General features: G+C 37.0%; 1 protein-coding gene across 4 annotated transcripts; it reads left to right on the top strand.

The window, feature by feature from the left end:
• Nucleotides 1-377: 377 nt before the first annotated feature.
• Nucleotides 378-12,791, top strand: LOC121819719 (bromodomain-containing protein 8-like). 4 transcript variants are annotated; one of them, XM_060415811.1, is made up of 8 exons: nucleotides 378-1,404; nucleotides 1,840-2,115; nucleotides 2,909-3,175; nucleotides 3,792-3,949; nucleotides 10,198-10,287; nucleotides 10,386-10,454; nucleotides 11,659-11,836; nucleotides 12,388-12,791. In XM_060415811.1, the coding sequence occupies exons 1-8, from the start codon at nucleotides 1,396-1,398 to the stop codon at nucleotides 12,436-12,438; spliced, it is 1,098 nt and encodes a 365-aa protein (XP_060271794.1). In that variant the 5' UTR covers nucleotides 378-1,395; the 3' UTR covers nucleotides 12,439-12,791. The 4 variants fall into 4 exon arrangements, with proteins under 4 accessions (XP_060271794.1, XP_060271795.1, XP_042106862.1 ...); XM_060415812.1 differs by having other exon boundaries at nucleotides 378-2,115; nucleotides 2,909-3,115; XM_042250928.2 differs by having other exon boundaries at nucleotides 378-2,115.
• The last annotated feature ends 276 nt before the right edge of the window (nucleotides 12,792-13,067 follow it).

Below are 13,067 nucleotides of genomic sequence, written 5' to 3'. Positions count from 1 at the left end.
AATTTATCACCTGAGTTTATTCCAACTTTAGTTCCTAAATAAAAATTAGATCAGTGAAATGAAGTATTTGTGAGCTTTTTATTAAAAACAGTTGGAGGTTCATAGGGTATATCTAGTATTTTGAGCATTCTTGAGAAAGATACGGAACTTTATGATTGGAAATCATAGATCTTCTTTTGGCTTAAATAAAAATATAAAGCTGGTTAGAATGCTAAGGACATAGAAGATACACATCTTGGTGAGTGATAGAAAGTTCAGTCAATCCAGGAGTTAGAAAACTTTAATTACAGTATATTTCCAAAGCAATATACAAACATGTATGTGATATAAGTCCTAAAAGTTGGAGAAGTTTGTGGAGGAGGAGGTCCATTAAAGGACACAGGTTTTGGGTTGGTAGAGAATGTGATTCATAAGCTTAAGCAAGCTAAATTAAGGTAGAGGCATCTGAGGTGGGAATAAGAAGAAGACAGGATTGTATTAAGGAATAGTGAATTACAGGAACCAGGATAAAGGGACAAAATTGCGCTTGATATATGGAGGACTTTGACAGACTGAGAAATTTATATTTGAGGTATCTATTGTAAAGCATTAAATAGGGAGACTATTTGTTCAGAGCAGGTTGGATTAAAAATAGAGAAACTGACCAGGAGGCTATTACATTTATTCAGGAATAAAGGATGGGCAGTGAGAAAAATTACTGTGAAAGAAAATTGGGAAGTGGACTTGTTTAATGAATGTAAAAGAAGAAAGACTCAAGACTGGACTAAGGAAATAGTGATGGTAGGCATAAGGAATTTCGGGAGAGCAAATGGTTGCAGGGTGGGGGGCCTTCCTTGATAGCTCAGTTGGTAGAGAATCTGCCTGCAATATAGGAGACCATGGTTCAATTCCTGGGTCAGGAAGATCCCCTGGAGAAAGAGATAGGCTACCCACTCCAGTATACTGGCCTGAAGAATTCATGGACTGTATAGTCCATGGGCTCACAAAGAGTCAGACACAATTGAACGACTTTCAGGTGGTTTGTGAGATGTTCAGAAAAGTGATTTTAGTGTTTTAGAAGAGTTGAAGGAGATGGTAGGGCACCTGAAGGGAATCAGCCTTTGGGTACATGGAGAAATGAGGCAAGAATGCATACAAAAAGTAAAAGTGGAGAGATTTGGAAGCCACCTTAATAAAGATGAAATCTCAAAATAGCTACATTTCTTCTTCTTTTTTTTTTTTTAAGACACAGTAAGGAAGCAGAGGCCCAAACAAGAACATAGAAAGTTGTAAAGGGAGAGCACAAAGTGGTAAGAAAACCAGGAGTGCAGTGTAATGAAAGCAAGGAAAGCTATTTTAAAAACTTGATGTTGCAGTTCTCTTTCTGAGAAGTGAAAGCTGAATATCACTAGAAGGATGCTGCAGGTAATTGTAAAACATGCTTTGAGGATTTAATGGCTGATAGGTTAAAAATGTCTATAATGCTGAGGAAAATACCCCATGTGCTTCTGATTTGTTGCCTTGCAATTGAGTTTAAGGTGATTTGGGATAGAGGAGTTCAGCTAGCTATGCTCCAGTTTTTTCTCTTCTTTCAGAGTATGAGGAAGTCTTAAGAACAAATACTTTCTGGGTAGTATTTGTATTGCACTGTTTGACATAGGGCTTTTTCTTTATTCCCAATAACAGATCACTTTTTTCTCCTGATGTCTCCCTTCAGCTAGATATTACTCTTCCTAATGAGGAGTAGAAAAAAATTTCTGACCCGTTACTTTTCTACCAAAGTTGGGAGATGGAAATGCCATAGAAATACTGATTTGAGTGTATGTAATGCATTTTTTTTTTCTGTGTATTTATTTACAGATGGGGCATGACTGGGGTTGGTTGGATTCTGAACAAGACTATCCCAATGACTCTGAGTTGAGCAATGACTGCAGGTCCCTCTTCAGCTCATGGGACTCCAGTTTTGATCTTGATCTGGGCAGCTGGAGGGAAACTGAGAAGCCAGGGGCTGAGGAACTAGAGGAAAGCAGCCCAGGGAGAGAAGCTAGTGAGCTGCTTGTGAGGGACGGAGGCAGTGAGGAATCTCAGGAAGAGGCAGAGCAAGTCAGCCGCCAGAACCTCCTCTTTCTTTCTGAGGTAATGGGGAGCCATTATTTCCAAAGGTGGAAGTCTCAGCTTCCTAAGAGAATGCTTACCCATACATATTTCTACCACTCTGTATATTTACCAAAATATAAGGTCTATGTTGGCAGGAATTGAGCTGATTGCTATGTCTCCTGCACTTGGTGCTGATAAAAAACATGTCCCAGATAATGTACTTTTTGACAATGTTCTAAGAGCCCAGTCATTATGAGCCTGAATCATAGGAATTTCTGTATGTAGGACTGTCTTAGGAGGAGCCTTGCAATTCATTCTTTCATACTCACGTGAGGTGACACTTGCCCAGACTCCCCTTTAAGTTTATAATGTTAAGACTTCTGGGCAGTATTTCGCAGTGTTTTTATTTCCCTGGTTAAGGGCTGAGGACCAGGAATAAACAGAACTGGACAGAGAGTTTATGTGGCAACTATACACATTTAGGAGAACCTAGGTCAAGATCAGTAAAAATCTAGTTTGTGGCAGAGTTTTCAGCAGTTTTTTAGATAGTCATTACCAGTTGATTAGAGTTGACACTTGGGATGGGAAAATTAGAACTTAAGCTTCTTGAGGCAAGAATCCTGTCTATCTTGTTTACTGTTAAGTCCCTACCAACTAGCCCAGTGCCTATGTATATAAGATATTTGACAAATTTAAAAAGACTGAATGAATCAATTAACCCTACCATTTCAGACTTAGTCGCAGTGGCAGCATAATGATGTGGCATTATTAATATGTAGATGATCATTTCCACTGATGTTCTTATACATCTGACAATAAACTGTGGTTGCAGGTAGCTTATTTAATGGAGCCGTTGTGCATTAGCAGCAAAGAATCAAGTGAAGGCTGCTGCCCTTCATCTGGTACCAGACAAGAGGCAAGGGAAATTGAAGCTACTGAAGGAAAGGGGGAGCCCAACAGAGAACCTGAAGAACTTTCAGCCAAGGAAGACCACTTAGTCGCTGAGAAGTCATCACTGGGAGAAAATGGAAGGCCAGAGGTGACTCCACCTCCCTCAGATATTTCAGCACTTCAGGAACAATCTGTAGAGAGCAAAGAGGTATAAGTGAATAACTTAAACCAGCTCTCTGATCGATCCTGTGCACAGACAGCCAGAGCAGAATGTTTAGAGCACATAGGCTGACTCCAGAGTTCAATTACTTGGGTCTTAAATCGTGGTTTTAGCATCAGCTATGTAGGCTTAGGCATGTTAGTGAATATTTTAGAACCTCAGTTTTCTCTGCTGAAATGAAGTAATAGTGTTCTGTCTCAGATGTGCTGTGAGGATTAGATGAATAATTCATGTGCAGCACTTAGCACAGTACCTGGCTCATAGTAAGCCGTCAGTAAAAGAATGCCATTATCATTAATATAATCTGAGCAGCTAGAGTGGTTAGCTCCAGGGCAACAAGTAATGACAGTTTTAAAAGAAAACAGCATCTAGACTTGAGTATATTGCTTTTTCATTTCTTGGGGGGCTATAGAGTCAGAGTTCTCTAAGAGTTCTCCATTGCATTAGGTCTAGCTAAACCACCTTTTTCTAACTTATTCTATAACTTTATTTAACTGACCTCTTCTTACCTTAAGATCAGCCTTCTTTTACCCCATGAAAGAAAAATTACCTTGAAGATAGTAAATACCTTTCTAAACTTTGCTTTGTTTCTTGGCATTCCCAGGGGGGAGTTCAGCAAGAATCCAAAGAGGAGGACCAGGGTGAAGGGTATGTGTCAGAAATGGAGGACCAGCGTTCTTCAGGTGAGTGTGATGATGGCTGCAGCGCCCAGGAGACTCCTCTGGTGGATATCCTTTTCAGTCGTGCTACCTCCTCAAAGCTGTAAGTATAGATTTTTATCCAAGATTGTTAGGATTCATACTTTTACTTGTCTTTATGCCTATTTGAATTTGTTGCCATGAGCATTGATTACTTTTGTAATTTGAAAAATAGAATTAGAGTTGGAAAACACTAGAAATAGAATTAAATACAATTCTACTATATAAATAGTAGTCTCTATGCTTTCACCTTATAAAATAGGACTGTTTCATCAACATTAAGAATCTCTTTCATAAGTAATGCTTGTCTCTGTTTATTCAGGAAATATTGATGAGTCAGCTTGTCACTCAAGTCTAATATATAAACTGTACTTTTAAAAATACTAAAACATCTCTTATTAACTTGAAGTTAAAAAGTATTTCTAAGATATTATGTCCCTTGTTACTTTTTATCACAGGTCTTGGGAAATTGTTTATAATTTTTTTTTAGCATAAATAACTCTAAGGCCACAGAGCACATTTTAGAATGTTAATTTTTTTTCAGTGAAGTGAATTTCTTTTTAAATCAGAAAAACAAGGTATTTCTAGTTTTAGTAACAAATAGTTCCTCTTCTGGGCCTAGTCTGGTGTCTATGTATTGAGAGAAGATAGCACGAACTGTTTTTTCTTCTTCACTACATCGTAGATCCATCCACATTATCTGTGGTAAGGCAAACCAATAATTATTTTAGCCTAAGGTCTACCACTGAACCATGCATATATATTCTTGTAAATAGTAGATTTCAAATTTTTGTTACACAAATAGAATACAGCTAAAAACTTAGATGTTGAAGAATTACTTCCTTTGCTTTTCTGTAATTGCCTTTGTAAGTATGAGCAGATGGCATGTGATGACTATCCCCCAAACAGGAAATCGCTAATCTGGGACGTTTTTTCTCATGACATGTCAGCATCTTGAAATGCAAACTCCACACTCTTATCTTAGAATTTAGGTTAAACATAAAATCTTTATTAGAAAGCTGTAGATACTAGTAATTGAGTCTTCTTGACTAGATAGCTTAAGGGGAAACAGGTATTTGAGTTCAGTGTTGTCATTGTGGAAGCTTAAAACTACTTTGGAAGATAGGCATTCCCTTGGTCCCTCTCTTCTGGCTTCTTCCTTAGTCTGTACTGACTCTCGGGGTAAAGTAGAACTTTTGGAGTACCACTGTTAAGTCTGCAGGTCCTTTTTACTCCCACAATTTTACTTGTAGTTGCTTGGCATGCATTCCCAAATAGATGGAAATAAAGGTAAGCAAGGGGTTGTTTCTTAAAATATTGCAAAGGTGATTGATTATGAAGTTATCGAGCTTATCGCAGTACATTTTACATAATGGAAACTTAATATCTCTTTTGTGGATATATGAACAAAACTGTATCAGAACTAGGGACTTATTGTTTATTCTGGCTGACTGACCAGAAACAAAGGAAGAGGTTTGCTTTGGGCTTTAAATGTCTTGTTCTTGTAGGGTTCTGGGCTTAAGGATAAATTGATTTTTGTGGTATATAATTTAGATACAAGTGAGATAGTGCATCATGAAAATGAATTGTTATATGGAGTTGTTCAAACTGGAGAAAGATGAAATATGAGTTGTGTTCAAATGGATGCACACAGTATGGTACATAAAGCAAAACGAGGGTGTAAAACCTTATGTGTGAAGAGAGTCCGTTTAGACAGAATAAGGCAGTGTATAAAGTATGAAGTGTAACATGATATTTAACTTTGGAGTAAATAGAAAACTTGCCAACTGGGAAAACTATAAAATGAAATAAAACGAGCAGTTGTACCTCTAAAGAAAAAACTAAATAAATTAGGCAGTTTAGCCCAGAGAAGGAAGGACCATGAGGAGAAATGAATTTGTCTTGGTATTTTTTTTTTTTTAAATTTTATTTTTTATTTTTTTTATTTTTTTTTTTTAATTTTTTACATTTTAAAATCTTTAATTCTTACATGCATTCCCAAACATGAACCCCCTCCCACCTCCCTCCCCATAACATCTTTCTGGGTCATCCCCATGCACCAGCCCCAAGCATGCTGCATCCTGCGTCAGACATAGACTGGCGATTCAATTCACATGATAGTATACATGTTAGAATGTCATTCTCCCAAATCATCCCACCCTCTCCCTCTCCCTCTGTGTCCAAAAGTCCGTTATACACATCTGTGTCTCTTTCCCTGTCTTGCATACAGGGTCGTCATTGCCATCTTCCTAAATTCCATATATATGTGTTAGTATACTGTATTGGTGTTTTTCTTTCTGGCTTACTTCACTCTGTATAATCGGCTCCAGTTTCATCCATCTCATCAGAACTGATTCAAATGAATTCTTTTAACGGCTGAGTAATACTCCATTGTGTATATGTACCACAGCTTTCTTATCCATTCATCTGCTGATGGACATCTAGGTTGTTTCCATGTCCTGGCTATTATAAACAGTGCTGCAATGAACATTGGGGTACATGTGTCTCTTTCAATTCTGGTTTCCTCGGTGTGTATGCCCAGAAGTGGGATTGCTGGGTCATAAGGTAGTTCTATTTGCAATTTTTAAGGAATCTCCACACTGTTCTCCATAGTGGCTGTACTAGTTTGCATTCCCACCAACAGTGCAGGAGGGTTCCCTTTTCTCCACACCCTCCAGCATTTATTGCTTGCAGATTTTGGATCGCAGCCATTCTGACTGGTGTGAAGTGGTACCTCATTGTGGTTTTGATTTGCATTTCTCTAATAATGAGTGATGTTGAGCATCTTTTCATGTGTTTGTTAGCCATCCGTATGTCTTCTTTGGAGAAATGTCTATTTAGTTCTTTGGCCCATTTTTGATTGGGTCGTTTATTTTCTGGAGTTGAGCTGCAGGAGTTGCTTGTATATTTTTGAGATTAGTTGTTTGTCAGTTGCTTCATTTGCTATTATTTTCTCCCATTCAGATGGCTGTCTTTTCACCTTGCTTATATTTTCCTTTGTTGTGCAGAAGCTTTTAATTTTAATTAGATCCCATTTGTTTATTTTTGCTTTTATTTCCAGCATTCTGGGAGGTGGATCATAGAGGATCCTGCTATGATTTATGTCTGAGAGTGTTTTGCCTATGTTCTCCTCTAGGAGTTTTATAGTTTCTGATCTTACATTTAGATCTTTAATCCATTTTGAGTTTATTTTTGTGTGCGGTGTTAGAAAGTGATCTAGTTTCATTCTTTTACAAGTGGTTGACCAGTTTTCCCAGCACCACTTGTTAAAGAGATTGTCTTTACTCCATTGTATATTCTTGCCTCCTTTGTCAAAGATAAGGTGTCCATATGTGTGTGGATTTATCTCTGGGCTTTCTATTTTGTTCCATTGATCTATATGTCTGTCTTTGTGCCAGTACCATACTGTCTTGATGACTGTGGCTTTGTAGTAGAGTCTGAAGTCAGGCAAGTTGATTCCTCCAGTTCCATTCTTCTTTCTCAAGATTGCTTTGGCTATTCGAGGTTTTTGTATTTCCATACAAAGCTTGAAATTATTTGTTCTAGTTCTGTGAAAAATGTGGCTGGTAGCTTGATAGGGATTGCATTGAATTTGTAAATTGCTTTGGGTAGTATACTCATTTTCACTATATTGATTCTTCCAATCCATGAACATGGTATATTTCTCCATCTATTAGTGTCCTCTTTGATTTCTTTCATCAGTGTTTTATAGTTTTCTATATATAGGTCTTTAGTTTCTTTAGGTAGATATATTCCTAAGTATTTTATTCTTTTCGTTGCAATGGTGAATGGAATTGTTTCCTTAATTTCTTTTCTACTTTCTCATTATTCGTGTATAGGAATGCAAGGGATTTCTGTGTGTTGATTTTATATCCTGCAACTTTACTATATTCATTGATGAGCTCTAGTAATTTTCTGGTGGAGTCTTTAGGGTTTTCCATGTAGAGGATCATGTCATCTGCAAACAGTGAGAGTTTTACTTCTTCTTTCCAATTTGGATTCCTTTTATTTCTTTTTCTGCTCTGATTGCTGTGGCCAAAACTTCCAGAACTATGTTGAATAGTAGCGGTGAAAGTGGGCACCCTTGTCTTGTTCCTGACTTTAGGGAAATGCTTTCAATTTTCACCATTGAGGATAATGTTCGCTGTGGGTTTGTCATAGATAGCTTTTATTATGTTGAGGTATGTTCCTTCTATTCCTGCTTTCTGGAGAGTTTTTATCATAAATGGATGTTGAATTTTGTCAAAGGCCTTCTCTGCATCTATTGAGATAATCATATGGTTTTTATTTTTCAATTTGTTAATGTGGTGAATTACATTGATTGATTTGCGGATATTGAAGAATCCTTGCATCCCTGGGATAAAGCCCACTTGGTCATGGTGTATGATCTTTTTAATGTGTTGTTGGATTCTGATTGCTAGAATTTTGTTGAGGATTTTTGCATCTATGTTCATCAGAGATATTGGCCTGTAGTTTTCTTTTTGTGACATCTTTGTCAGGTTTTGGTATTAGGGTGATGGTGGCCTCATAGAATGAGTTTGGAAGTTTACCTTCCTCTGCAATTTTCTGGAAGAGTTTGAGGAGGATAGGTGTTAGCTCTTCTCGAAATTTTGGTAGAATTCAGCTGTGAAGCCATCTGGACCTGGGCTTTTGTTTGCTGGAAGATTTCTGATTACATTATCAATTTCCGTGCTTGTGATGGGTCTGTTAAGATTTTCTATTTCTTCCTGGTTCAGTTTTGGAAAATTGTACTTTCTAAGAATTTGTCCATTTCTTCCACGTTGTCCATTTTATTGGCATACAACTGCTGATAGTAGTCTCTTATGATCCTTTGTATTTCTGTGTTGTCTGTTGTGATCTCTCCATTTTCATTTCTAATTTTATTGATTTGATTTTTCTCTTTGCTTCTTGATGAGTCTGGCTAATGGTTTGTCAATTTTATTTATCCTTTCAAAGAACCAGCTTTTGGCTTTGTTGATTTTTGCTATGGTCTCTTTTGTTTCTTTTGCATTTATTTCTGCCCTAATTTTTAAGATTTCTTTCCTTCTACTCACTCTGGGGTTCTCCAACTCTTCCTTTTCTAGTTGCTTTAGTTGTAGAGTTAGGTTGTTTATTTGACTTTTTCTTGTTTCTTGAGGTATGCCTGTATTGCTATGAACTTTCCTCTTAGCACTGCTTTTATAGTGTCCCACAGGTTTTGGGTTGTTGTGTTTTCATTTTCATTAGTTTCTATGCATATTTTGATTTCTTTTTGATTTCTTCTGTGATTTGTTGGTTATTCAGAAGTGTGTTGTTCAACCTCCATATGTTAGAATTTTTAATAGTTTTCCTCCTGTAATTGAGATCTAATCTTAATGCATTATGGTCAGAAAAGATGCTTGGAATGATTTCAATTTTTTGAATTTATCAAGTTTAGATTTATGGCCCAGGATGTGATCTATCCTGGAGAAGGTTCCATGAGCACTTGAAAAAAGGTGAAATTCGTTGTTTTGGGGTGAAATGTCCTATAGATATCAATTAGGTCTAACTGATCTAATGTATCATTATTGTGTTATTGTTGATTTCCCTTTCATACTTGTTAGCATTTGTCTTACATATTGTGGTGCTCCTATATTGGGTGCATATATATTTATAATTGTTATATCTTCTTGGATTGTTCCTTTGATCATTATGTGGTGGCCTTCTTTGTCTCTTTTCACAGCCTTTGTTTTAAAGTCTATTTTATCGGATATGAGTATTGCCACTCCTGCTTTCTTTTGTCTTGGTATTTTAAAGTTACTATACAGAAAAGAAAATGAAACAGAAAAATATTTAAATTGTATAGCATTCAGGTGAAGTTTGAGAGAATTCCTTGGGATATGAAACCAAGTTTTTTCCCCCACTATGGAAACATGGGAGAAATACTTATTAATGTGACATATTTCTGTATAAAAAGAGGACCAGATTCATGTATCAAATACTCCTTTGAGCACTTAATATGTGCCAGGAACTTGGGAGACATCAGTAAACAAAGACTACACTCATAGACCAGTTGTTTAGAGTCATAGGTGCTGAAGTGCAAGATTGCAAAAGGCACAGGCAGTTGCTTATAAGAATGTTACAACTTCATTTGCTAATAGTGATCAGTAGAGAATACTTATAGTCTAGGGTCCTTTATGGAAGCCTTAAATATGTTTTCATTCCTGTGATGTTATTTCCTTCAGATGTTAGCTAGGGGCACTATGTGTTGGGGAAAAGTCATTGCTCATCTAGGGGGACCAGAACACCATATGTGAAATTACTGTTTCTTTTCTGTCCTATTGTATCCCGTAGGTCTGATCTATGCCATGGTGATCCTGTTCAGGATCACTTGCTATTTAAGAAGACTCTCCTGCCAGTCTGGAAGATGATAGCCAGTCACAGGTAGGACTCCAAGCCACTCTGGAAATTCACAACCACTCTTCTCATTTAGGGTGACTTTCTAGAGTTTCTTCATTCTCTCTGGATTTGTCCTTTATCAGGTTCAGCAGTCCGTTTCTGAAGCCTGTGTCAGAAAGGCAGGCCCCAGGATACAAGGATGTGGTGAAAAGGTCAGTGGAAAAGGGGTCAAGAAAGGTTGGTTGCTTTTATATCTGTCTTTTCATACTTTATTTTGCATCTGTTAGATTATTTCCTTATTTCATTTACATTACTTAAGCTCAAGATATATTTTATAGCTGAATAAGTTCATAAAGTTATGATAAGCTCAGTCTTTATTTGAGAATGTAAGGAACAACAGGATAAAGAGGCTTTTTTTCATTATTGGCTTTTCAGTAATATGATCCTTTTGTTATAATCTTACATTAGCCTTTGGTAGTTTTTGACACTTATTTTGGAGGAAAACTTTGAAAAGAAAACTGTATTCCTTCAGGCAGTTACAAGTATGCAAGGCAAAGATGGTAATCCAAATGGATTTTACAAACACTGGTTGATTGCAGTATTTTGGATTTTTATATCATGGTTCATCTAAAATGCTATCATAAACTAGTGTGTCAATGTATAAAAGATCATAAAAGAACCTTTGGAGACAGACTCCTTAATTCTGTAGATGGGAAAACTAAGACTCAGAGATGATCATCACTTGTCTGTGATGAAAAGTGAATAGCAGAGCGAAAACTAAACCGGAGTCTCACTTACCTCCCCAGTCCTCTTTCTACTCTGCTGTGTCTTCTCTTATACATCCACTCTCTATTATGTCCCATTATATAATATTTATCCTAATATTCACTTTGTCTTCATGAAAGGAGAAAGAACTCTGAGATTTTGATTATATAGTAAAAACTGTTGATTAAATACCTAGTGTATGACTACACATTGTAAACCGACAATAACTCCCATGTGACAAATTGGAGCTTTTTACAACTTTGATACCACCAACTGTAAAATGTAATGGCTGGTCGTTTGGGCTCTGGAGTCAGGCTGCTTCTGAATTAGAATCTAAGTTGTGTGACTTTGGGCAAGTACCTAACTTCTTTAGATCTCAATTTTCTCATTGCCAATTGTGATCATGGTACTTACCATATAGGTTTATTGAGAGGATTAAGTGAGTTAATATAGAAAATACCTAGTATAGCACTCGACTTATTGTAAGCAGTCGTTATGTTAGCTGCTATTGCTATTTTATATCTAATGGGGATTGTTATCTTTACTAGTTTTTTCATTAAGAGCTGGTTAGTTTTTCAAGAAAGCATGTTAGGTCACCACATGTTCCACATGAAGGTTTGATTTCCTCTGGTTTCTCTTGGCCACCTGTAGACCCATGGACTTAACTAGCCTGAAAAGGAATCTGTCCAAGGGACGGATTCGCACCATGGCTCAGTTCCAGCGGGACCTGATGCTGATGTTCCAAAATGCTGTGATGTACAATGACTCTGATCATCACGTATACCATATGGCTATGGAGATGCAGCGAGAAGTCTTGGAGCAGATTCAGGTACTGCAGGTAGAGAGCTGCAAGAAAAAGGAGTGTAGTTTCTAGAATCTGATTTTAGAAAGTCTTGTGAGAATAAGGGTGATGTTGAAATGACCTTGTTCTCCCAGAGTTTATGTTTAGAGGTGATTCAAGGCCCTGAAGGGTTGATATTGTTACTGCTCCTCTGTGGAACCAGCTTTAATAGATGGTGAAGTAAAATACTCTAGGAAGGCAGGCAGCAGTAAAGAGCTCTTAGTGACCTGGGGATAGATAAGGAAGTAATGGGTGCATCTACTTCCAGAGCCTCAAGTCAGAGGGCTAAACATGAACACCTGAGGCTGGAGTCACTGTCCATTTTTTGACACTATGTTGGTATTAATATATGTGCACATTGTCCCATCTGTAGAAGATAAGATATGGTAGCCAGAAGACATTTGAGGGTTTGTTTTTTGGGCAGCATCTTATTGATACTTTAAAGAAAAAAACATGGTTGAATCTCTGCAGAGAAAGAAATAAAATTGCATTCAAACCTCCATAAAGATTCATAGCTGCTATCTGCCTTGACCCTGTAGGTGCTGAGTATTTGGTTAGACAAAAGAAGAGACTTAAATAGTCTGGAATGAAAACTAACCAACCTATGGATGATGGAAAACCTGTTTGGCTAACTTGGAGCTGCTTTCCTGAACTTTTCTGGATTTTGGACCTTTCTTTGAGACTCTGACTTATTGAAGATCCCAATACTTGCTTACCATTTTTCTGTTGTCTTTTCTAATAAGAATTATACCTTAACTTACAACCAAAGAGTTAAAGGTGCTTGTGGACATGATATAAAGAAAACACAGAAAACTGAGATTTGGGGTTATGCCATATATGTTGCCCACATTTTTGTTCTGTAAGGTTAATTTAGAGATAAATAGATTAAACTTCTTTAAATAAATACTGCTCTTTAAATAAATGTTAATTCACAAGTCAAAAATTACCTTTTAATGAGTATAGAAGCTGGCAGTAGAGGGGATAACATTGTCTGGTGAAATATGGAAGGTATCTGACACAGATTTTCTTACATAGAATGGAAGGTGCTGGGGGTAGGATGAGGGAGAGCACCAATGATTTATCTCATCATTTGTAAAGTGGAGATAATACAAGTGTCCTTTGAATGACTAGGAGGATGAAATAAAATAAATTATGAGGAAAATGTTAGAAAACATCTACTGCTTTTAAGATTTGCAAGGGGATAAAAATCCCTGTGGTG

The sequence above is a fragment of the Ovis aries genome, chromosome 5, assembly GCF_016772045.2.
Source record: "Ovis aries strain OAR_USU_Benz2616 breed Rambouillet chromosome 5, ARS-UI_Ramb_v3.0, whole genome shotgun sequence".
NCBI classification, from domain to species: Eukaryota; Metazoa; Chordata; class Mammalia; order Artiodactyla; family Bovidae; genus Ovis; species Ovis aries.
Note: the sequence above shows the minus strand (reverse complement) of the source record. Positions and strands in the feature narration are given on the sequence as shown.

Bases quoted from the DNA above. Each gene is read 5' to 3' on its own strand.
- LOC121819719 (XM_042250928.2), top strand. From the start codon at position 1,807: ATGCATTTTTTTTTTCTGTGTATTTATTTACAGATGGGGCATGACTGG. The intron at 10,288-10,385 runs GTAGGACTCCAA...GTCCTTTATCAG, and splicing joins AAGATGATAGCCAGTCACAG to GTTCAGCAGTCCGTTTCTGA. The intron at 10,455-11,658 runs GTCAGTGGAAAA...GGCCACCTGTAG, and splicing joins TACAAGGATGTGGTGAAAAG to ACCCATGGACTTAACTAGCC.